At 42.4% G+C, this 26,034-nt stretch overlaps 3 protein-coding genes across 3 annotated transcripts; 2 read left to right on the forward strand and 1 right to left on the reverse strand.

Annotated features, from left to right (window-relative positions):
- The first annotated feature begins 116 nt into the window (after positions 1 to 116).
- On the forward strand, positions 117 to 11,113 carry coro6 (coronin 6). The gene is made up of 11 exons (XM_084029519.1): positions 117 to 310; positions 2,860 to 3,059; positions 5,174 to 5,296; positions 7,447 to 7,576; positions 7,693 to 7,871; positions 8,230 to 8,349; positions 8,464 to 8,568; positions 8,669 to 8,814; positions 9,176 to 9,233; positions 9,679 to 9,906; positions 10,292 to 11,113. The coding sequence occupies exons 2-11, from the start codon at positions 2,862 to 2,864 to the stop codon at positions 10,412 to 10,414; spliced, it is 1,410 nt and encodes a 469-aa protein (XP_083885645.1). The 5' UTR covers positions 117 to 310; positions 2,860 to 2,861; the 3' UTR covers positions 10,415 to 11,113.
- On the reverse strand, positions 10,787 to 19,344 carry LOC311026156 (von Willebrand factor A domain-containing protein 7-like). Its single transcript, XM_084029517.1, has 16 exons — positions 19,197 to 19,344; positions 18,341 to 18,534; positions 17,598 to 17,870; positions 16,672 to 16,765; positions 16,417 to 16,551; positions 15,119 to 15,305; positions 14,859 to 15,034; positions 14,674 to 14,786; positions 14,481 to 14,597; positions 13,961 to 14,140; positions 13,743 to 13,875; positions 12,897 to 13,046; positions 12,475 to 12,567; positions 12,121 to 12,392; positions 11,731 to 12,024; positions 10,787 to 11,588 (listed from the first exon to the last, which is right to left on the reverse strand). The coding sequence occupies exons 2-16, from the start codon at positions 18,521 to 18,523 to the stop codon at positions 11,190 to 11,192; spliced, it is 2,799 nt and encodes a 932-aa protein (XP_083885643.1). The 5' UTR covers positions 18,524 to 18,534; positions 19,197 to 19,344; the 3' UTR covers positions 10,787 to 11,189.
- Positions 19,345 to 23,048: 3,704 nt separating this feature from the next.
- LOC311026157 (protein ABHD15) lies at positions 23,049 to 25,658 on the forward strand. Its single transcript, XM_084029518.1, has 3 exons — positions 23,049 to 23,963; positions 24,308 to 24,537; positions 24,648 to 25,658. Exons 1-3 carry the CDS (start codon positions 23,214 to 23,216, stop codon positions 25,369 to 25,371), a joined length of 1,704 nt encoding a protein of 567 aa, XP_083885644.1. The 5' UTR covers positions 23,049 to 23,213; the 3' UTR covers positions 25,372 to 25,658.
- The last annotated feature ends 376 nt before the right edge of the window (positions 25,659 to 26,034 follow it).

Genomic DNA, 26,034 nt, shown 5'->3' on the forward strand with positions numbered 1-26,034 from the left:
CCGGGGGCGCGCGCACCCTCTGGAACCTCCGCGTGTCACGTTCCCCCGTACTGAGAGCTTGTTCCAAAATAGATGGCACCCACCCACCCACCCTCTCTCCCTGCTCAGCCCCGGCACTCTCCCCCTCTCTTTCCCTGCCGAGGAGCGTCACGCAGTTGTCCAGTGCGTCTCCTCCGCAACTCCAGGAAAAACCGGATCGCAGGGAATATTCTGATAAGGAATAAAAGCAGCAGAAGGCGGAGGAGTAAAACTAACGCAAACAAGACACCGTGAGAGTCGTCAGGGAAGAGGGGTCTCCCCAAAACCTGAGGTGAGCCAGTCCCGCGGACTATCTTTCCTAATGTGTGTCGGTGCTGCAGTGGGGTGAGAGGTGCGTCAGTCTCTACTGCGCTGCTGTGAGTGCGTCCACACTTTTGGAAATCCTTTAAAAACAGAGAAGCCAGTCGGTACATTATGATGTGAAGCTGTGGGCGACTTTAAGGAGCACGTTGTAGGCTACATAACTATGGTGGTCTCTCTCTCTTTCACACCTCCCCACAGCCCGCGTTCACATGTGTTTGTGTGAGCGTCGTTTAAATTTACAGTGCGCCTCATTAGCGTCAAAGCGCTTCCTTCATTCTGGGACTATTTAGGACGCGGCCGGCGGGTGGGAGGAGCGGCCGGCCCGGGTGGGACAGCGCAGTTTGTCATGGCTATATTAGGAAAGTGGCAGTGTCATTCTTTCGCTCTGTGTCGACTCTCCAGAGTGGTGCCATGCGCGACAGAGGAGAGCGAGCTCATTAACCTGAGGCAGAATTAAAGCAACACGTCGGAGTGTCTGACTTAAAGGGGAACGCCACCTACATGCAGCCTTCATTTATGTTGTTATATTATTGTTTTATTGTTGGAATAACCTTAGTTTATTGTAGTTTATAATATACCCATCTCCATGTCATATTGAGCACCTTTCTCAAGCCAGTTATACTCGATGACATCACGAATGTGAGGTTGAGCCCTCTGTTGTTTAGAATTGAGAGAGAGAGTTGTTCATATACTTGGACAGTCTTAGACCAAATTAGTAAGATGTATGCATTTTTTAAATGGGCGCACCTGCCCTTTAAATTCAGGCCTACCATAGGCCTACTGTTAATCAGAGCATATATTTCATACCTGCTTTTAAATCGTTGAATGATTAAAGTCTTATACCCCATTTCAATAAGGCAGCCTGCTGGTTTTAGCCAAACCCACTGGTATGACATTTAACACATCTCTTGAGATGTTAATCGATTCTTATGAACTTTAAGATCTTTTTCATTCATGTATAAAATACTTTTTAAAATCACAATGAATACTTTTCTTTCATCAGATAGCCTACTTTTCAAATAAATGAAGAAAAGTGTAGTTTTGATGGAACATCTTATTTTGACAGCTATGTGGGGTACTTTAAAAAAATAAAGTAAGATTGCTTAAAGAAATATGTATGTATGTATACACACACACACTGACACACTCATATGTATATAAAAATATGTAGATACTGAACCCTGAAATGCCTCACAGCTGGTCCAACTGGAGGGGTCACTGGAATGTAAATCTCTCGACAACAGAGGGTTTCCAGGAAAGAAACCGGTTCTGTCCTCTCAGTTGAGTCATATATTCACCGTCTTTGGGCTAAATGTCGTAGATTCTAGTGTGAAGGTTAGATATCCTCATCAGCAGCAGGATTTGGGTCACAGGCCTGAACCAGAATCAGACATCGTATGCTTGTATCTGTTTGTTTAATGGATGTTAATCCATAAAACAAGAGGGCGCTCTGCATGAATCAGACATCTTCAGGGACCGGTGCAGACCTACTTCTAGATTTAGGGTTTTTAATTTTGGCCTTATGTAAGTCATTGCAGTCTGGGAGTGTATGTTAGATACATTTTAAACTACATAAATTGAATGTAACTGCTGTGCTGTGTATTGGCATTTTATGTGTCACACGCAGGCTTTCTTCTCTTCTCTATGTCTTAGTGTTGGTCTTTGATGTTTGGCAATCACATATTGTTTGGAGGGACAATCACCTATTAATATCTGCACTGATGGCAGGCACTGTTATAGAACATCTCCTGTGTTTTGGAGGATTACAGTCTGTCTGGCTGGTTGCCTCGGACACTTGTCAGTCAACAAACACGAGCAGAAGGTTGGGTGAAGCCCCTCAAATCTCGGCCATTTCATATATATTTCAAATATTCAAATATTTAACAGAGTCAGTGTAGTGAATAGTGAAGTGAGTGAGTGAAGAAGAAAACAAAAGCAGGCATTCAGTTCTTATGTTCTCACAAACGTAAAAAATGTTGTATCTGTGAATGTCAATCTAAACTAAACAAATAGCAAAGAAGAGCGAGTTGCCCTGTCACTTTTCAAAATAAGTCTTGAAAGCGCCATAGAGTTTCTTAGTCGTGATCTTAACGCTTGAAAACAAATGATACCAAAACAGCAGAAAGCTGCTCATAAGAACACATCATGTATAAACAATATTCAACAGCTTGCCTCAGTGACAAAGACAAAGACAGACTGTTTGCTGTAGGAGGCAGAGAATGAAAAGAACAGACTGCAGAGAGCGTAGTATTGTGATAACAAGTAGGTTTTAATCAGTGGTCACAGACAGCATTTGGTTGGCTGAGATCTGGTTCAGCTGAAAGTCTTGTTTTTTCCCCTGTATAACCATCACAAAATGAATCGTATCATGGCAACTTTGGCCCAGCATGAATATGTAGTTATAGCTGTTTTAGTTATGTTTGGTTTCATGGGTAAAAATGTGTCCCTTTTTTCTCATCCCCCCCCATCCTTCTTCACGCATCCTCTCCCATCATCTTTACGTCCTCCCTCCCTCAGCCATGAGTCGCAGCATTGTGCGGCAGAGTAAGTTTCGCCACGTCTTTGGCCAGACAGTGAAGGCTGAGCAGGGTTACGATGACATCCGTGTCTCCAAGGTGACGTGGGACAGCTCCTTCTGTGCCGTCAACCCAAAGTTCCTGGCAGTCATCGTTGAATCCAGCGGAGGAGGATCTTTCCTGGTACTGCCCCTCTCTAAGGTCAGTGAGGTCAAAGGGGAAACCTTTTTGGGTTCCACTGAGAAGAAATATTGATTATTCCAAAAACAGTGCTTCATTTTTTTAGGTTTCTACCTGATTTAATGGGTCCTACATGTGCTCATTTTTTATGCTTTTTGTTTGGATTACTTCATGTCTTTGTTCGACAAGCATGTTGGAGCCCAGTATGTTATATTAAAAATGAAATGTTCTTCATATGAGAGGAGAACATTTTGCTGTGGAGTGAAACTGTTAAAGTAATGAGATGTGCTTTGGGAAGATTATACATTTCATCAGGATATGGATGGAATGCAGGTCTGAAATATCTCAGCTAATAATCATCGGATCGCCTGTACAGATATTCACGGTCCCCATTGGATACACCCTATGGACTTTGATGGTCCTCTCACTCTCCATCTAGGACAGGAGCGTCCAGTCTTTTCCATTAAGAGCCAGTGTGGGTGCAGGTTTTTGTTTTAGCCCAGCACTACGTCACCTGATCCAACTCATCGAGGTCTTGATTGAAGGCCGTGGTTAGTTAATCAGTTGAATCTAATTAAAACTGGGAGGGGCGATGGTAAAAATGTGATGAGTCAGTGTGACATAGAGCCTCATGATGATAACGAGATCACTTTAAAATACACTATGGACATCAGAAAATCAAAACTAAAGTGGAGTGAGATCATTTCAATCCAGTATCATGCGAAATATTGTGCTCCATAAGTAAAATACACCACATTTAATGCATTTATGAAAATATCTGTGAGGTTTGGTTTGGTACGATAAAAATAATGATTCTGTCGTCCAACTCTCCAAATACCTACTAAGTCTTCAGTAATTAGTTGCCCTGTGAGATCTCTCCGCTCACTCAGCAGGTCTCTTTTGAGCCGAGCCGCCAACACCAACTGCCAATCACAGTCCAGCATTATGAGAACTGAGAAGTTGATTGACTTCAGTGAGAAAAATACTGTAGTTTTTTAAATATTAGTACGGTGTTTGGAGCCTGTAAAGAATTGTATCATTTAAACAGTTTTAGCCCACATTATATCATGGTTATAATTGGACATATACATATATACAATACAGAATATCATGAACAATCTTTCTCTTCGTGAGATAAATAATTTAGAAATGTGATGTAACAAGGTCGTCACTGCTGAGATTCATCAGCATGTTGGCAGTCAGATATTATTTTTGGGTTCCTGGAGACACAGGGAAATGGATGTGCTTATATACTGGAGTCCTGGTGAACAGACATGCTATTAATACACGCCAACGTGCTCTCTGTCCTCCATCTCCCCCCTCTGAGTCCCCAACAGGCCACAAGAAAAACTCCCCTTTCAACGCCTCGTCGTCGCTCCGCTATAAATACACTTCTCTCGGAGGGTGTTTTGTGTGTGTGCGGAGGGAGCGAGATCTTAAAAGTTGATACACATGTTCACACCATAGGAATGGGAAAACATGGAATAACATAGATGTGACATCGTGATTTTGCGTCATATTAAAATGTTTGTTTTTGTCTGTTTCCTGAATACCATTTTGCTTTTTAAGTTTTTTTTATAAGGTTGTAGGTGAATGTTGAAGGTTTTTGCTACATTTGGCTTACTTACAATACAATACCTATAATGTGGGCCTTGACTTAATATATAATCTTGTAGTCTCTCTTATAGAGGGACCTTGTGTGAAAATGTTTAACACTTAAAATAGGCCTACAGTAAGCTGTGGGTAAGAGGTGTAGGGGTCGCTAAGGGCTAAGAAGATAAATCCCTGGTTGTTTCAACAGCATTTCAATGTCTCTATCTCAGAGTTTGACTATTCCACTGTATGTTTGTACCAATAATCTTACCACATGGTCAAGTTTTGGACCACATCACCTGATCTTCATCACCTTGGAAATAAATAGTAGTTTAGAAAACAATTTGACCAGAAAAAATCCTTAAAATACTAAACAAATAAATTGGATTTAAATTGCAATGGAATGCTATTAGTCTGGTTTTAAGCTTCATCTCTAGACATTTCCTGCAAATCACTTAATCAGTGCTGCTGTTTTTGACTTTGAAAGATGGATGAATGTTAATGGTTACAGTCCTGACCCTCTCACTGCTGCTGTGTTGCAGTCGGGTCGTGTGGATAAGAACTACCCGCTGGTGATCGGCCACTCTGGACCCGTCCTCGATATCGACTGGTGCCCCCATGATGACAACATCCTGGCCAGCTGCTCCGAGGACTGTACTGCAATGGTAACGACAGTGTGTTTGTGCGTTTGTGTTTGTGTGTTTGTGTGTGGAAAAAAGTTCTGAGTGGGAGAGCGACGCTGCAAATGCATGTGGAGGAGTTTGTTGTCCGGTGACTCAGATAACAGCCCCGGAGGTCACCGCAGGCTGAGTTTATCACGTCTGGCTGCCTGTTAAATGGGAGCGGTGAGTCAGTGAAGGCATCAGTGTGTCTACCTGTCTTACTGTCCACCCATCTGTTCCGTCTCATCTCTATCTCTCCATAAGGCTGCTCATCTTGTTGTGTCCTTGATAACTCTGTTGACCTCGTCGTTGTACCGCCGCCGTGCTGCTCCTGCTGCTCCGAGCTGCTTGTGTGTTTGTAAATGCGAGGTTGAGGATAAAAGCATCAATTATTATATACAAAATAAATACATCATGCTCCCTGTTGTGACATCCATGTCTTCCAGCACTAAATAACAAGCTAGGTATGACAGTGAAGGCAATTAGGATTTCATCAGCTCGTCCAGCTGTATAAAGGCGGGAAAGGTGGGTTTCATTTTTTAAGACGGACAACAGAAGCTCTTCTTTTAAACCTGGTTGTGATACATCTGTGGCCCTGAAGCTTCATCAGCAGGGGGCGCTGTGTACCCTGGACTGCAGGAAATAAATAGAGATAGGTAAAATATTATAACTTTTATTTATACAAATAACGTATACTACTTTATCATTTGTGAATGACAAATAAAGTGATTGTAAAATCCCCTTATGGCATCGCAGATCTGTAATCCTCCTTTAATTCCAAGTGTTCATGCAATGTATTTTTTCACATCCTGCCATTATGAACACGATAGAAATAGTTGTATTCCATCATGACAGTAGCGAGTTACAACATGAGCATAAACAAAAGCAGGAAATGAGAACCAGTGAGAGGAAAAAACAATGAGAACCAACTACAACATGGCTGTTGACTCAGCATGTATCTGTACATCAGCACAGTTGTCACCGAGGACAGATTCACCCACACTTGTTCACAGCAACGACGCAGGAATCTTTGTGCGATCGCATGATCGAATCACTGCTTCTCCTCCTATGGCAACAGCTGCTGGGATGCTGTTTGAGTGCCTGTGTGTGTGTGTGTGTGTGTGTGTGTGTGTGTGTGTGTGTGTGCTTTGTTTGTGTCCGGCTCACAGACAGACAGTTGCAGCTGTCCAGTCTTGGCAGGGTTGCCGCTGTGGAGCATAAAGGTCGTAACTGTGATGTCATTCTGCTCAGTTCACAGAGATGGATCATTGTGTCATCTAATGTGGCTCATTAGAGCGTGTGTGTGTGTGTGTGTGTGTGTGTGTGTGTGTGTGTGTGTGTGTGTGTGTGTGTGTGTGTGTGTGTGTGTGTGTGTGTGTGTGTGTGTGTGTGTGTGTGTGTGTGTGTGTGAGCATATGTGGATCAACCAGTAGTTGCAGTGTCTGGTGTAATTCAAAAGGGATCATTTCAGCAACTGCTAGAAAGAAGTAATGAGAAGTGAATGAGTAATGTGTTTTCCTGCGGTCACTTTTGTTTTCTGTGTTTGTGTGTAAAGTAATATAATCGTTTATTAGTCCCATGGCAAAATATCAATAAAAACAGAAAGAACAGAATAGAATAAAAATGTATTTAGAATAAATAAAGAAATTACACATTTTTAATGGTCGGTATCTGGTGTCATCCCTTGTCACCTTGACAAGATATTACAAAGACAAATAAAACCGATTGACAAAGAGCTGTGAAACACTGTTGACTCCATAAAAGTTGGAAAACTTTTCAAGTGAAGGCGCGGACTTCTCATCCACTTCAAGGTATAACTGTAAGTGGTCGGGTGTCATCCGTTGTCACCTTGACGATGAAGCAAAACAAATTACATTTATGAACCAATTAAAATGAGCAGTTAATCCATGTCAGTGAGCAGTGAATTTAATGGAAACATGATTTGGACCTGTCCAACTATCCTGATGGGTGAGTGATGTTTGTGTTAGAAATACTGCACTCTCATACAGTTTTAAGTCACTTTCATCTGTTTTCATCAAGGTGTATTTAATATTGAATACCTATATGACCAGGAGGATTAAATGGGTTAAATGGATTACACATCAAGTTAACTACTGGACAGATAACACTTCTGGTGAAACCTTCATCTCCAGGTGTGGCAGATCCCAGATCACTCACTGGCCCGCCCCATCTCGGACCCCGTCGTGGTCCTGGAGGGACACTCCAAGCGCGTTGGTTCCGTCACCTGGCACCCCACCGCACGCAACATACTACTCACTGCGGGTAGGACACACACACACACACACACACACACACACACACACACACACACACACACACCCTTGTGTCCTTGAAAGTCTTATATGTCACACTGATGCCATCTCTTGCTCTGACCCCAGGCAGTGATAATCTGATCATAATCTGGAACGTGGGGACAGGCGAGCCCCTCATCTCCATGGACGACCACCCAGACCTGATCTACAGCGTTAGCTGGAACCGCAACGGCAGCCTGTTTTGCACCACCTGTAAGGACCGACGTCTGCGCGTCTGCGACCCCCGCAAGAGGGAGGTGGTTGCGGTGAGTGAGTAGACCACAATACTAATGAATTCACACCTCACAGTATAATTCATTCTAATACAATAACATCAGCGTCTGAGCTCTAAACAGCATTTTAGGAGTGCATTGTAGAGAGAGTGTTAGATGAGAGGATCGATGCAACGCTCACTCTAACACAGTGTAATATATGACTATTTCTTGGCTGGGTGAAGTAACGTCTTCTGGTTTTTGAATGGATTTGATATGATTTTTAATTAGTGCGCTTTAGAGATGGATTTGATACCATTTCCAGTCTTTGTGCTAAGCTAAGCTAACTGGCCTCCTAAACACATATGAGAGTACTAAAGTAGCTCTTTTCTGTCTTCCTGCCGACCGACAGGAACGTCTGGCTCCACACGAGGGGATCCGGCCAATGAAAGCCATCTTTACCAGAGATGGAAACATCTTCACCACAGGGTTCACCAGGATGAGTCAGAGAGAGCTCGGACTCTGGGACCCGGTATTGAACAATTGCATTTCATGTGTGGTTCATGCACATCAAAAAGTGCGCTCACGTTCAAATCGGCAGCTTTCTTCATGTTTTTTTTTATTATTTTTTAACCTTTTTTTGCAGACAAATTTTGAGGAGCCCATTGCGCTGTTGGAGCTGGACACAAGTAACGGAGTGTTGTTACCATATTACGATCCAGACGCAAACATGGTCTACCTCTGTGGAAAGGTAGCGACCTTGGCTCATTGGTTCTAGTCGTGTCTGTGAATGTACTGTATTGTATTTTCAGCCTTAATAATGATCCGTTTTTGTCTGCGTTTGTGTTTAGGGCGACAGCAGTATCCGTTACTTTGAGATCACGGACGAGCCGCCATATGTCCACTACCTCAGCACCTTCAGCAGTAAGGAGCCCCAGAGGGGGATGGGCTTCATGCCCAAGAGGGGTGTGGACGTCAGCAAATGTGAGATCGCGAGGTGAGATACTGATCAGCATCATCGTTTGACGGGATGTAAAGGCTACAGATGTTGCATGAGAGTGGTGTTTTGTCCTCTTTACAGTCATTTTCATGTTTTAGGTGTTACCATCCAGAGTAAAGGTTAATGGCACTTACAAATATGGATGTTATTACAGTGTCCATCACTGAAGATATGATCCATTAACTGCATATTGAGCACCAGTCTTAATGTATTTGACTCTCTTCCTCTCTCGTCATTCCTGACCCATGACCTCTCAGAGTCCATGTTTCATCTCAGATGGAAAAGACAAACCCATGTGTAACAAAAGCAACTGATGGAGCTCTTTCCTCTCTGCTCCGTCTCGTCTCACTCCTCTTAGGTTATTCAAGCTCCTTGACAAGAAGTGTGAGCCCATCACAATGACAGTGCCCAGAAAAGTGAGTTTGATCATTTACACAAATGCTGTACTTGAGTACATGTTTGAGGTATTTTTACTTTATTTCCATATTATGCTACTTCACGTTCTCCTGCTTCAGGGGGAACTATTGTACGTTTTTTCTCCACTACTACTATCTTTAGTTTGTACTTTTTTTTTCAAGTGCTGTTTATGTCGATGCAGATATAATTTTATTTATTGTTTCCAAAATACATGTTTAATTTTTTTTCTTGTAGTGGAGTATTTATTGTGGTATATTTTTACTTAAGTAAATCATGTTAATACTTCCACTCATCCTCCTAGAAAAACACAAATTATTTTATTTTAAATAAAAATAAAAATGTTATCAACCTTGCTAAAACAACCGCTGTTCAACACATTCCAAGACAACAACACAAAACCACATCTGTCTGTCTTTTATTCACTTTACCAACGCTCTTCCACAGTCGGACCTCTTCCAGGACGACCTGTACCCGGACACAGCAGGGGCCGAGCCTTCCATGGAGGCTGAAGAGTGGCTGGAGGGCCGCGATGAAGATCCCATTCTGGTGTCTATGAGGGGGGGCTACGTGCCGCCCAAGAGCCGAGAGCTCAAAGTGGCAAAGAAGAACGTGCTGGAATCCAAACCCACCACCAGACGCAGCATGTCCACTTTGGACACCAACAGTCTGCCAGTAAGTCGTGGCATGCATCGTATTGTGTGTGTGTGTGTGTACCAAAGCTGACTTGTGTTTTACTGCTGTAGTTTATGTGTTGATGTTTGTAACTTTATGCTGCACAGTTTCAGTTTTAAACAAGACTTATTTTAGCTTTGCATCCTGTAATCTGAACACACTTCCGTCTTTCCGTTTAACACATTTCTGTTTATCTCTCCTATTTGTACTTTTCTCCCAACGCTCCCTTCTTTGTTTCAGTTTATTTCTCCTAGTTGCTCACTGTCCTTGACCTATTTTTCCTCTGTTTTTCTTTATCCTTAATTTCCCCCTCCCTGTCTCTGTCTTTTCTCCCCCCTTTCTTCTTCCGTTTTCCTTTTCCCCGTCTCTCCACTTTTCTGTCCAGCCTGAGTTGCTTGAGAGATTGTTGGAGGAGATTCAGAATCTGAAGGTCACAGTTTTGTCTCAGGAGAAGCGAATCTGTGACTTGGAGAATAAGCTTTCCCAGTACACCAATGGCACCGACTGACATGCATGAAACACAACTTCTGAAGAACTGGTCTAAATTCTGTGTGACTTTAAATAAACCAATTTCCCTTAAATTGTAAAGGAGCCACTCCCCTAAAGATTCCAACAGTGATGCCCCTTACATAGATGCCAATGTGTAAGAATGTGAATGTGGATCATGTTATTACATCCGTATGGAGTGGAATTGTTTTGCGGTTGATTCTGCATCATTCCAGTTTTAACATAATGTACCTTTAATACTAGAGCAAAAATACATCCACACATTTACAGTGATTTGTAAAAAACCAGACGAGTATAAAAGTGGGCTGTAGGTTAGAGGGACATGTTGAGTTAAAGGTCTGAAGAAAGTTAACACTGTTATCACTTTTTTAAATTTGACAATGCAATACTATCATAAAAGGACAGGCGTACAAAACGTAGCAAAAACCAAATCCAAGAAAAATCTAATTTCTGCCTGAAATGGTACATACCCGTCAACCAAGCACACACACCCAGCACATGTATTTACCCTCCGTATCAGATGATCACTGACCAGTCTATTAAATCTCTTTGAAAACTTTTCAAAATGTAAATAGTGATAAAAGGAAGGAAGGATTGTTGAACTTGTAGCAAAATGTGAAAAGCAAAGCGTTTTGTGCTCTGTAAAGGACAATACATTAGACACATTATGACAACAATAAAAACAGTGTTTTTTAAAAAATGTCTGCCTCTTCTGTCTGTTAGTGATGCTCACACAGAAAAAAATGTGTTTAACTATTTAAAACTTTGACATAAAGTCACTGGAGTTCTGTCAGTACATGGAGCACTAACACCACTATACTGAGGCAGAGAATGGGGGAGTGAGTGACTCTGGTGGACACGGACAAAGCAGCTGGTGGATCGTCCCGGAAAGAGAACAAACAGGTGCCCACATTACCCACCCGATCCACAACCAGCAGCTCCATTTCAGGCGAACAGCAAGACGAACGGTAGGACACTGTTGCGTTCCCGTTGTCGGCGTCCAGGCTGGTGTTCATGGTCCCGTTGCCCCGACTGAGGCTGACCCGCTCGACGCCCGTCCCTTCAGCCCCATCGGTCACCCGAGCAGAGAACTCCCACGTGGATCCGCTGCAGGTGTCAGAGCAGTTGGCCTGCAGGCTGAGCAGCCGACACTCTGGGGCCCTGAAATCAGTCACCTGTGAGGAGAGAAAAAAAAGTAGATAGATGTTCATATATCATAATATAGAAACACATTACATCAGGGTTTTTCCCAGGACACTCCAGGAATTTACAGACCTATAGAAAGTAGTAAAAGGGATTATTTAGTGGGAGAATTACCGTGTTAACGATGGAGAATCGCAGCACAACATAGTTTGTATCTTCACCCCCCGGGGCCTCGACCTCGATGGTCAGGGTGACGTCGGTACCAGACGGGGTGTTGAGGGGTGCTGACATGGTCACCGTACCATTAGAGCGGGTTCCAGCTTCCAGCACTAAACTGGTTGGAAATGTCGAGTCAAAACGTCGGCTGTTGGTGGCTCGGATGGTGAAGTTCCCTCCTACTCCGTTGCTCATCACGGAGAAGGGCACAGAGAATGGGGTTCCTGGTACAAAGATGCTGTTTGAATCGGCCTAAACACAGAGGGAGAAGGGCCATCATTTAAGTGAACATTAACATTTATCATTGGTACGTCTGATGCCATGTCCCTGTCTGGGATAAGTACTCACAGTAATAGTCAGATTGGAAGCCCTGAAGTTGACGGATGACTGCCGTTGGAAGACTATCGATGCAGCTCTGGTGCCGTTACCCCGCCCCTTCAGCCGCACCACAAACTCCACCAACGGCATCCTGTCAACATGAACTAAGAAGTTTCCGCCCCCCTGCGGCTCCACGACTCGTGCGACCTCCTCCGACCCCGACGATGATTCAACGAGAGCGACCTCTGTCACCGTGGCGGAGTCGCTCCCCGTTAAAGTCACCAACAAGCTTCCGTTCACACCTTTAAAGGAAAAAATTCTGTTTGACTTGATGTCAGGTTGCTTCAGCCTATCATCAAATTCACACCTCAGCAGTTTCTTTACCAGCTCTGGGACGTGTGTCGAGAGAATCATAGCCTGTGAACGGACCCTGTGATGCCTCCACAAAGTCAGACAGGAAGTCAACAGGACTCTGACCTGCAAATAAAGTCGAACAAAACTGAAACACGATATTGGAGAAGTATTCCAAATGAAATGGGTTACGACTGATTAGCATTTTAGATGGTTTTATCATCTTGGATCAACTAAATATTCTATGATTCTTGGCGTGAAGGGCTGTATTATTAATTATGTGTCTTGTATCTTTGTTGAAATAACAAAGTGTTCAAATATTTTCAACCATTTAACTTACAATATGTTCATGGTAAACCGGTATCTCAAATACTTCTCAATAGTTATTGAAATGAACATCTTTGAGTGATGAGACTGATTCATTGTGTGCTCTCATGACATCATGGTGGTCTCACCTATGACCTTCAGCGTGTAGGGATTAGTTGACACCATTGTTATGTTCCACAGTCCCGTTTGTTTCTTGAGACGCAGACTCTTGAAGTTTCCCACTGATTGGGATGCAGTGATCAATGCTCCTGCTGTGTTTGTGCTTTGCTGTGTTTCACCTTCAAACAAAAATCAATAATAAGCTGTTAGGAAACGGCCACAAGGATTAATTATGTGCCATGAGGATAGATGATTTTCTGTAGCCTACCATGTTTTTTTTATTAATAACCTTTTAAATAACATCGGATATATATATATATATATATATATATATATATTGTTAAAAACATTTTAATAATGTCCTTTTTGTGACATATACTATTTTATGGCATAACATTTTTTAAAGGCATACTTTAGGATTACCTTTTTAATTTATTAATTTTTAAAAAAAATGTTTACGGTATACGATGTTATAGCTGTTCTTGCGATATGACACTGTTACATTTGAATGGAATTGTTAAGACACACGATACTAAGACTTTTTATGACATACTTTAATATAATATAATAAATATTTTGCAGAGTTTTTACACAGCATCCTCTCTCTATTTTCACCAATACGCAAACATGTTCACATAAAATCTCTGAATAAAATTCACTAATTCCACTGAAATAAATAGATTTTTGTCCAAATTTTAGCTGAATTTAATGTTTTTATGTAAAATAAAGCAATCACCCAAATTCCATAAAAAAAAACCTGTGTAAAATGTGGTTTAGGATGGCATCATGACATACTGATGATGACAGAATAAAGAGAATGCCTTGCCTCTATGGTTCATACAGAGAGAACATGTGATCTAATGAGGCAGGATCACCTGTGGGGCTGTTGACGGTGAAAGTGATGGAGCGCCCAGTGATGTAAACTCTAAGGTTTGTTACCGTTTCATCAACGATAAAGGAGAAAGTGTCCGTCTTTCCTGGCCTCCTGGCTGCCTGCAGAAGGGTCACCTGGGAAGGTAACATGAACCAGATGACATGGGTGAGATCTTCAGACGGACCAGTCTAACTACTGCTGAGATGTTTGTGATATTACCAGTGAGGAGCTGGAGGACTCCGTTATGATGCTGGTGGCCACGGGGAGCTCGCTTTTTGCGACTTCAATAGCCAGACCTCCTGAAGCCTGAGCCAGGTCTCTGTACAGCTGGGCTTCGGATTCTGCTATCCTGGTTCTCCCACGATTGGACGACGTTGTGCCAGAAATCATGAAATTCACCTGAAAAAATGTAAAAACAGGAATCAACCAAATCAGAAAAGGCTTATAGCAACAGCAAGCAAAAAGTGACAAAAAATACAATCTTCTAAAAAGCTACAATTCCTGGGATGATTAACAAAATTGCAATGTTTTCGGTCTGCAACAGACAAATTATCTGTCCATTATTTTGATACAATTATACCAATAACCACAATGCAGCAGTGAAAATTAAATCAACAAAATTGAACTGAATTGAATTCAGTGTGTACTGTACGTGGAGAATCATCAATAACAAGAAAAAACAAAAGCAAAAAAAATTAAATGGAAATTTTAAAACATATGTCAAGAAATTGTAATTCACCACAGTTTGCATGCGCTCTATGAGTCCGATGACTGTGCCCTTCAGCTGTTTATCTTTGGCTGGTGCATCGGTGAACAGGAAGATCTCAGAATTGAAAGGTGCGGCGGTTAAAGCCAGCTGTATGAGAAAGAGAGCCTGTTGACACATGAACTAGCTTTTGGGCTGAAGCAGTAACAGCAACACATCACAGCACCTGAAGCCCTGAAAGACTCAGTTCCTGGTCGTCTCCTCCGCCGGCTGCTGATAGGGCATTAATGACACTCTTGAAGACGTTTGGGTCTGTAGTCTTTATGAGCGGCCCAAAACCTGGGGTTGACAAGAACACACCTCGATGAAGACGAATAACAACAACACATGTAGTGTCCAAAAGAGTCGTACCTGGATCGTTGAAAGGTACGAGAATGTAAACCGACGGCTCGTTCTCTGTTCCCACTTCGCTGTCGATGATAAAGGAAGTGACCCTCCTCACTGCTGCGATGTCATCGCTCATGCTTTTTGTGGTGTCAATCACAAAACAAAGAGCTTTACTGGATCCTTTGGAGATTCCCATCATCCTGAGGGATGGAGTGAGAAGGACAAATCAAACGGATGACCTCTATACCTCCTAATAACTGCAACATGCAGAAGGGGTTTCATACTGGAGGAATTGTCTGTTGCCAGCTGCCCCTCGAACATCCTCCAGCAGCTCACTGGTTGCAGCAATCGCCATATTTGCTGCTTTGGTGTGGAGGTGTCCGTGGTCGGCTTCGAGAGAGTCTTTGTTGATCCCGCCTGTCGGCTCGATGGAGCTGGTTTGATCCACTGCTCCTCCATGACTGCATTTTCCTTTTCAACAAACGGCATGAGAGGCTGATGATAAATACGCGTCAGGTTTCCTTTTAAGTCATTTTTCTGAGGAGTGTTCTAGTGGTTAAATATTTGCTTTTATTTCTAGAGTTCTCTTTTTGGCATCAGACGTTGTGTAGCACTTAGAGAAAGTTTCTGCCATGACGTGGAAAATGGGGATAATGTGACACTGTGGGCACAACACTTTGACAGAAAACTTTAGAATCGGATGCAAAGATAAGTTTTCACCTGCAACAGTTTGAATGAGGAGAAACCAAATGAAAGGTTGCTTTTATTATTATATATTTTTTATTTTTTTGACAAAAATATGTAAATTTGCGCATGCCGTTGAATTTGTTATGTTATGTTTTAAAGGCTGTGAATGCTGGATAACTAAATAAAATATTTGCATCTGTTTTAATAGGATATTGAATCATTGCTGCAGCATTACTGAGACGGAATGCAAAACTTAAAAACGTAGACGCTTTACAAGTTATAAACCTGAGAGTAGGCTATAAATCCTCCTGAGACCCAGCAATTCATGTTTGTCCACTCTAGTAGACATTACGTTTTTGCTTACATCTCTCATATGCATGTCACTGTATTAAGTCCTGTTGTTCCTTAAAGAGGACAACTGGGGCTTTCAAATGACAGCACATGTTGAGTTGCGACTTTGCCAACTGGCCTGTGTCTGTCTTTTCAAAATGGCTGCCGTCAAAACAAGCACATTTTATGAAAAAAGAAAGGTAAGCATGATATTCATAATTCAAACATTAATGCTATATTTGAATTGTTTCAAGTAACTAAACATCTCAGGGATATTAGAGTGAGTTTTCAGAGCTGAGCTTATTTATTTTGATTTGAAAAACAGCTCATTTATAAGTGTACTCTGTACTGGACGTCAGGACTGGTACATTTTTTTCATTTTTACTAATTTTTTCATTAGAAAACTGCACGTTTGAGAAACCCTGTTGGCCAATACAGTGGACGTGAATAAAACAATTAAGTTTTAAATTTTTTATTTTCTGGCAATTTTTTACCACCTCAACACTTAATTTATGTAAAAAGAAAGTTAAAAAACATTGGTGGGTGAATGAAAGGAATCACTTACCTGTTGGTTTGGTTGAGACTAAAGGCACAATACCAAAGTATCCAGAGGTCAGCACGCTCTCTGCTATGACGTCATCCAAGATGTTGTTCCTGCAGTCGTCTCCGTCACAGTTGCGACACGTTGCCCTGCTTTTATCTGTGAAAAAGTTCACCCAAAAAAAAAAATTTTTGATGACGTAATAACCTCTCTGCAATCGCACGCAAACCCCATTCCTCCTCAGTGTTGTCTGTTGGCATCACGGCCAGACGTCTTCACCTGCTATGTTACCGATGCTGCTGCTTGATCGCAGCAGGTTGGAGTTTGGGAGTGTGTTGCCCAGTTCCACCCAGTTACTGTGACTGTAAAAGTCCTTCAAATTTACAGAAGAAGACAAGGATTATTAATCCGCCCACTTTCTTTCAATCTATCAAAAACAGCTTTTTTGAGAACATCGTATGGAGCCCTGGAGGTGACATGGGTGGTTTTTTTTTTAACTTGCGCGTGCGACTTACTATCTATTACAGTAAGTCGCACGTGTGAGATAATAACTCATACGTGCGACTTACTATATCGCACATGCGACATAATAACTCGCACGTGCGACATAATAATTTACTATATCGCACATGCGAGATAATAACTTGCACGTGCGACATAATAACGCATGCAAGTTATTATCTCGCACGTGCGACTTACTATACCTCACATGCGAGATAGTAAGTTGCACGTGCAAGTTATTATCTCGCACGTACGACTTACTATATCTCACATGCCAGATAATAACTTGCACGCGCAAGATACAGTAAGTCGCACGTGCAAGTTATTATCTCGCACGTGCGACTTACTATATCGCACATGCAACATAATAACTTGCACTTGCAACTTACTATATCGCACGTGCGGTGAGATACAGTAAGTCGCACGTGCAAGTTATTATCTCGCATGTGCGATATAGTAAGTCGCACGTGCGACTTACTGTATCTCGCGCGTGCGAGTTATTATCTCGCATGTGCGATATAGTAAGTCGCACTTGCGAGATACAATAACTCGCACGTGCGACTTACTACAACAACTGGCACTTGCAAATTAATATATCGCACATGCAAGATAATAACTCGCACGTGCGAGATAGTCGCACGCGCGAGTTAAAAAAAAACCCCACCCATGTCACCTCCAGGGCTCCGTAACATATTGATGGATACCTGTAAGGGATGTAAAATCTCTCCAACTTTCTCCCTCGCTGTCTCGAAGTTGCCTCGCTTGTTGCTCGCTTTGACGGCCACTAGTCCCTCAGCGATGATTTTCCTTCCTCCAGCGAACAGTTCGTCGTCAAAGTGAAAGCTTCCATTGAGGGCATGACGGATGTCCACGCGTATATTCCTCAGTGTGATGGATCTGATGGCTTGGACGAAACTCTTGGACGACGCCGGTGCGCCGCAGGCCACAGCAACAGCGCCTGCGGTGAAAGGCTGCGCCTAGACGCACACACTCACATCAGGCCAAGGACCTCCAAGGCCTATAGGGACCCCCTATCGTATACAACTGTTTGGCTAATGGAACCGGTCAATAAGAATGTGTAGAGCAGCCTATAATGCCATGTATAACAGTAGTTTGTAATAATGTATGTATACAATGCTAATCCATTAAAATTATAATTGTCGACAGAAATATATATTTACAGAACTTCTATGTTGACATTTCTACATCACAATTTCACCACATAAAATTGACTAAACAGGAAGATTTATATTTGCTTATTATAGTTCATGGTAATGTGCATTTTTAGACATATTTCAAATTTTGGAAGAAAGCTTGGGATCAAATCATTTCGGGGACCCCTGCTATAACTTTGCGGACCCCCTAGGGGTCATGGACCCCCTGTTGAAGATCTCCGGTCTACATTACTAATATCAAGAAAGAAAACTTCATAGAAAGGGATTCTTACAGGGAAAGTGAAGACGGTCCCATCGGCTTGGGCCAAAGCATGGCACACCTGCACAGTGACGTTTAAAAGCGCTTTCTCTGTGATTTCCAGGTGATTCAGAGACTTTCCCGGCAAGATCCCAAATCCCAAAGCTCCACTGCTCATGAGCAGGAGACACAATGCTGAAGCCAACGCTGAAGACATCACTCCTCAACCTGTCGAGCGGTTAGAAGATAGACACGCGTCATTTGCATTTTTCTTTCAGTGGTTCATCAGACTGCATGCCAATTATTGTTCCTTTCATATTTTCTTTTTTTAGTCTGACGACATTCTTAAAAGGTGTGTTATCTGCTGCAGTTTTGTTTTAGTTTTACTTCCTCTTTTGTAACTTAGAGATTTGGTTTAAAATGTAAAAGAAAATAGATGATGTTCTCTAGATATGATCATAACATCATTATAATACAAGCATTGCTGTGGAGCTCAAACTCTAAAAACATAATATTGATGAAGTGGAGCACCTTCAGTCCAACGACACTCACCTCGCTGTGTTGAGCTTCTCTATGCAGACTGGATTTTTCATATCGAGCACACAGTCTTACATCTCTATTTTGTATTGAATATCCTGTTTAATTCGCCCTCATATTATAAAGGTATTTTATTTTTATTTAAAGCAATTCATTTATCCCTATCAAAATATCTAAATCCATGTTTACTGATAAGATTTTATTTCTTGTATATGCCAGCAAAGCTGACTAAAAGTATTATATATAAATAAAAAAATAAAAAATCCAAAAGAACCTGATCCAATTTTTGACTGTCGAATTTTTGAATATGTATAGCATTACTGATAAGTATGAGTTGTTTAAGAGTATCGTACCTCAGGTCTTGATCCTGTCCCGGACACTATCATTATTGAGTCAGCAGCTGCTCTGCTGTGCTCCGGGGTGAGGTCACGCAGGACTCGTTCTACTTGTTTCTTAGGTATGATTTCATGTGTGCGGCCAATGGAGGCGGCACTGGAAATCATTCACTCTTGACAATGACAGAATCTATGAATTTCAAATTATCTTCTGATCAACTTTTGTACAGTGTAATGTACAGTGTATCCAGGAGACACAACGCAGCCAACCCTAAAGCCGTCACTCCTCAACCTGCCCAACCTGCCCAACCTGCGAACAGTCCGACACTGAACTAGACCTGGTAACTTGCAAGTTGTTGATGAGTCTTTTTGGGTGACACATGTCACATGTCTTCATTTGGCAAGAGCTTTATTCAAAACTAAGCCACACACACACTCAAAGGCAAACGATGCAGGCAGATACTGTGCAGATCCTTTAAGGTTACTGTTGACAACAGTAAACCACAGAGAACCTCCTTTCCTCTAGAACCACATTTAGACTGACAGCATCTGATATGTGTGAGCCGTTCATCTCTACAGCTACTCAACTCTCTGTATTTTGTCCACAAACACCACGAAAGCAGGATGATTAGCCACCTCCTACAACATTACTAAACAAAGTAAATGTTCATGTAATGCCAACTTGGATTTGAATTATTTTACAAAATGTCGAGGGACTCAACTGATTAACATGAAGTTCAGTTTCATAACCCATATAATATAATTCGCTTAGCCTAGGCTTGATAGTCATAATTAAAAAGCCATTGTACAAAATTGAACTATGGTTTGAAATAAGATGGCAGTATAGGCAGGTGGGGTCTAATGACTGTTTTGAGCTGCATTATGGGAAATGTAGGATGCAACATTTTTGGTGCTTGAAGCTAAGAACTGAAACTCAAATCAACCAAATCAGAAAAGGCTTAAAGCAACAGCAAGCAAAAAGTGACAAAAAATAAAATCTTCTAAAAAATTCCTGGGATTATTAACAAAATTACAATGTTTTCGGTCTGCAACAGACAATTATCTGTCCATTATTTTTGATACAATTATACCAATAAGCACAATGCAGCAGTGTGTACTGTACACGGAGAATCATCAATCACAAGAAAAAAACAAAAGCAAAAAAAATTCTATTGAAATTTTAAAACATATGTCAAGAAATTGTAATTCACCACAGTTTGCATGCGCTCTATGAGTCTGTGCCCTTCAGCTGTTTATCTTTGGCTGGTGCATCGGTGAACAGGAAGATTTGAATTGAAAGGTGCGGAGGTGCTTGAAGCTAAGGACTGAAACTCAGATCTCAAATTTGCATCCTTCTTCTTTTCCCTGCTCCCTGGAAGTGCATAAATCCCTGAAGTATCCCTTTAAATTTAGTAGTACTTTAATAGTGGGGAAACACATATTTGCTTTCTGGCAGAGTTAGATCAGCAGAGTGATACCACTCTCATGTCTGTATTTTAAACATAAGCAGCTGGTTAACACAAAGTCTGAAAAAAGAGGACAATCTCGCTGTGTAAATCAATGTCATGTGACTATTTCTTGGCTGGGAGCATCTGTTTCCTGCTTGCCTGACTACTGTTACCAGCCAAACAAATATTTCCTTAAATACATCAGAGATAACTTGCAAATTAGTGAGCTTCTGCTGGAATATGTTCTTTCCATTGGCCCATGTGACACCACCACCATGTGGGACACCGCTCCTCATCTGCCAGCATCATGTCACAGTGTTTACAGAGATACAGGACACCACATCACACTGTCACCCACAACAAACATGACACCTGATGGGGTTGTCATGGCCACGACTGTGGCTCAGATCCCTTATGTTTTCTTGTGTTCCTTTTCTCTCTCTACACAATTGTGTTGTTTACCAACCTGACCTAAGCGTCCTTTCCCTTGTTGCTGCATTCCTGCCAGCAGACCCATTACTGCCACATCAGACCGCCCACGCCACTCGCCCACGCCACTCACCCTCTTCCACCGCTGCTGCCAAGTCTGCCTTCCACCACGAATCCTCTTCAACCCCACCTACCGCTACGTCAGTGTCCTCCAGTTACACAGGAAGTCACCTGCAGTGAGTCCCCTTGAGGAAACTTCCTTTCTGACTTGGTATTGGGGAAGTACATTTTTGGTTGATTAAATTATTTTTTTTAGATTTTATTAGAAGATGTTTTTAAAGCAAAGAACGAGGAGGAGAGTTGAAATAGTTTTTTTCCCCCCCCATGATTTGTTTGTATCAAAGTGCTAAAGTCAGTAGGATTTATCCTCTGGGGACAATAAATGTCTATAAAAGTTCCATCCAATGACCATTAAGCTATTTCTGGACCAAAGTAGTAGACTGTGAAACTTTGTTTTGACATGTGATACTTTCCTGAGATGTGAGTTGGGGTTTTTGAAATCATTTTTGAGGTTTCATGCTGTAGGCTATGGATTGTTTTGTATCATATTGTCTATGACTTATTTATCACCAGGCGAGGTGACCAAACCGCTTGATAATATGTAACCCAACCAAAACCACATGCCTAGTTGAGGTGCTTTTTTCTTGTTGCTCTGGTTTGATCACTAACGGCAGACGTTGCATAATTTGAGTGCCATGTCACTGTCTGTAACGACATTACTTTAGTGAATTGTTCCTCCACTAGAGGGAGCTCTAATGATTTATTCTTGGTCAGGGAAATCAAAGTCATTTTTGTTCTCTCTTTAATATAGATGTTGATGTAATGTAAACACCGCTAGGTCACATTTCTTTCCTTCAACTGCTGCCACTAACCTTTCCTCCAAAAAAGACCAGTGGGCGACATTGTCTTTTTTTGCTTTATTGTGTAATCATTAATGCTTTCTTATCACCTGCATAAAAAGTAGACGCTAAACGTTCAATTGTTTAATTATCAAAGAAATATAATCATTCAATCAACAATATCATTCCACAACTTAACATCAGCAGTGTTACTCAAAATATGAATTCATGATCCTTTATTAATATGATAATTTAATTGAAACATGCACATTGTCTTAACCATAACATATACTTTTAAAGAAAATGTTATAATGACACCAAATATTCTGTATAGCCCCTGCATGGCTTAAAGGAACAGTGTGAAGCATTCTGGGAGATGTATTGGCAGTGGCACCTCTTATCTGACCCGTTTAGGAATTGTATCGAACAAATATGATTCGGTGAGGTGTTAATGCTCTACAGATAGATCCATGGAAATGTGTGATGCTTCTTAACATGTGAATATACAGGGTGTGTCTGTGTCTTTGTCATAAGTTGGTTGGATAATTGTGTGAGAAACCTGTTTTTGCTAAATACCTGAAAGGCGATGATGATGATATGTACTATTGCCAGAGGACAATACTCAGCGACACATCGTTGCATCCGATTCGTTTTCAAAGTGAAAGAAAAACCCAATCACAATTGCATCGATCCTAAAAATGGCCTGTGATGAAGGAACTTTTGCAAATCATGACAATATTCCCGAACCAACTTGAAAAAGGGCTGAGAATGGACTATTCGTTTCAAGACCTCCTCACACAGTTTGAGACGTAATAAAACTGTCAAAGGACACTTTACAAGGACTGCTGCATCAACACTCCAAACGATATTTGCGCGTGATCTCCAGACTTGACAAGGTCAACGACTGTAATCACGTCAACACTAACGGGACAGATTTATGTGGCCTGTGTTTGCTCAGTGTCTATCTGAACTCTGCAGTAAATGATTTATGGAGGGAGGAGAAAGCGTGCGGGGAAGTGGGGCAGCAGGAGTTCAGAGACAACCGGTAGTCAGTTCTCTTTTTGTATTTTTGTTCAAGACTTCCCTTTTTTACTCTTAACAAGCTGGAGAAAGAAGAGGACTATCCATCACTGGCACATGAAGCAACAAAGGGTTTGTAAAGTATGGGGGTCAGATGTGATTGAGGAAATCCCAGCAACACTTCACAGAGAACACATTGGATTTGACGTTAAACTACAACCTCCTCCATTCCTCCACCAATGGCATCGCCTGTATGGAACGACTTGCTCTGTTTGCTCCCATCACTGCTGCTTCTGCTGCTGTCTCTGGCTCTGCGCCGGCCAAGCATCCGTTGCTGGACGGGACTGGCCGTCAGGGCAGCAGGCTGGAGACTCTGGGGGATTGTTTGCCTGATCCTGGAGCTGCCGCTGGACAGTAATATAAGAGCATGGACCAGGGAGCCCGGATCACCAGGGGAGGATATTTTGTCTGGGTCAGGTCAGGCCTCAGATGGTCCCCGGCTCGTCTGCAAACCCACTGCACTGGCCAAATATCTGCTCCGGCACTGTGGCTCTCTGGCAAGGCCGAAACTGGCCTCTTGGCCCGGGGGAGACCCCCACCTCCAGACTCTGTCCAGCATGCTAAGTGGACAACAAGGTGGCACATTACAGTTCACCAGAGAGAATCTGTTACTGAAAGATGGGGGTGTTGTGGCTCTGGACTGGGCGGTGGGGACACCAGTGGGTGAGGTGGTCGGGAGGAGGAGGTGGGAGGGGAGGAAGGAGCATCAGTCAGGGGGAAAGGCGTTAGGCTGCTTCACTGAGACGCCTCCTGTCCTCCTCCTCATACCCGAGTCCTGGGGAGGGATGACCCCCCACCTAAAGGTGCTGTGCCATCAGGCCATGCGTCAGGGCTTTTATGTGGTAGTATTTCATGCTCGGGGCACAGCAGGGTGTCCGCTGACTACAGCACGACTGACTGAGTTTGGAGACCCAGCTGATCTTGAGCAGGTGTAGTAAGATGGCAGGTGTCCACTGCTTTTAAAAAATATATTATACATTTTTCTTTTAGATAGTGTAAAGATGCACTGAAACAATTGGATTATTAATTGCTGGGCAGAACAGCCGCACATTTTGATCACTTTCAGTCACTTGAAAGACACCTCTTTGCTCTCTGGGAATTGACGTTTCATTATTTCTTTATGTGTCAGCACATAATAAAACAATAGAAATTAAAGGACTATTCTAATTATTTGCAGAATTTTTTTTCAAATTTGTTTACATTGACATTTTATTTATTCTCTGACTTGATTTTACCCGACAGTGATGAAATATTTGATGTCTTCTCCTTTCAGGCAGTAGCTTATGTCCACAGCCGCCACCCGTCCTCCGTCATGGTTGCAGTGACTGAGGGTTCGGGCTCAGGGATTCTTCTTTCCTACTTGGGGGAATCGGGATCCAGCTCACACCTGAAAGCGGCTGCAGCCATCTCACCTGTACTCCAGGGACAGTTGTGGTTTGAAACAGCCATGCCTCCCATTTATCGCTGGTGGGTTTTATTCCACCGGAAACTGCAGCTCAGTAGGTGAGAGAAATTAAAACTAAATTGAAAATGTATTTATAGTAGTAATAACAAGAAAGTAATATTGAACAGGATCATAAAAAGCTTTTTATTTCTTCACATGGTCTCATAAGATATGCAAGTTCCTTCAGAGAAGTCCTGGATGTGGATCAGGCCCTCAGCTGCTCCTCCCTCAGGGACTTAGAGAAGACTCTCTTCTGCCCTTCAGCCCAGCTTCAGCGGAGGGCCCCCAGACCCCCAACAGGCTCTAATTCAGGATCTCATTCCCCGTGGGGCCTGGCTCCCTCAGTGGCCTGGGCCCTGGGCGAGAGGGCTTACCCACCTAAGGACTGGGACAACTACTGGGAGAGGAACGAACCACTAAGAGACGCAGATGAGGTGGCTGTCCCTGTGCTCTGCATACGCAGCCGTGACGATCCTCTCCTCCCGCCGGCCTCCACTTTGCCCCTTCCCCTTTTCCAGAGCAATCCTTATTTCCTTCTGGTGATGACGGACAGAGGAGGGCACTGTGGGTTCACTCTGGACGGCCGAGAAGAGATGGAGGGGGGGAGGGCTGGGGATGAAGTGGAGGAGAGTAACTGGAGTCATATTGCAGTGCTGGAGTACTTTAGAGTGGTGGCTGATTTCCTGAAAGGGGAGGAGAGGGGTCGGGTGAGTTCGGATGGTCCAGCAGGAGAATTTAATCAGACCAGGCAGAGGAGAAGGACCAGCAACGCGGCTCCCCCTCGCAGAAGGAGAGCCAACGTAACAATGAAACAGAGACAGCAGCCGCCTGAAGAGAGCAGTGTGGATGTAGAGGAAGGGAGCTTCACCTGGAAGAGGTCTTACACAGGCTGAGGAGGAAGACATGGTGGAGAACCAGAACTGGACAATATTTGGGGGTTTCCCATCATTCTCAAGTTAAAGCTGTAGGTGGAGTTTTAAGATTAAACAAAATAAGATGAAAGCTAAATAAGGACAGTGACAGCTGATGGAAGCAAAGACTTTCCATCCGACCTTTACGGAGACAAATTAGTAAAATGCATCAAGAGGACACTGAAAGAAAAACATTCTCAGAGAACTCAGGCTTCACTCTTGAAAATTCACTCTTTGAAATTCCAAAAATAATTAAATGAATTAGAACTTAACAACCCGTGACCCTAAATACAGGATAAGCGGTAGAAAATGGATGGATGGATGGATAGAACTTAACAAATGTATCTAGATGTCTAACTTAAGCAAGAGGTTTAAAGGCTCCTACAAAAGAGAGATTATGCAAAATGAAGTAAATGAGTAAAGTATATAAATTAAGAAATAATACCTCGGGAATTTATGACAAACAATATTTAATAAAATACATATTTAAGTTAAGTTTAAGCTGTTTTTTTGTTTCTTTGAGCTTTAAATCGCCATCTTGCTGCTCACACACACAGACACAATGCGAGAAAGAAATATTAAAATTACTTTATTACAGATGATTCTTTATCCAGTAGCCCTCTTCCAACAAAAAATAGTAATTAC

This window comes from Eutrigla gurnardus (genome assembly GCF_963514095.1).
Source record: "Eutrigla gurnardus genome assembly, chromosome: 15".
Lineage (NCBI taxonomy): Eukaryota > Metazoa > Chordata > Actinopteri > Perciformes > Triglidae > Eutrigla > Eutrigla gurnardus.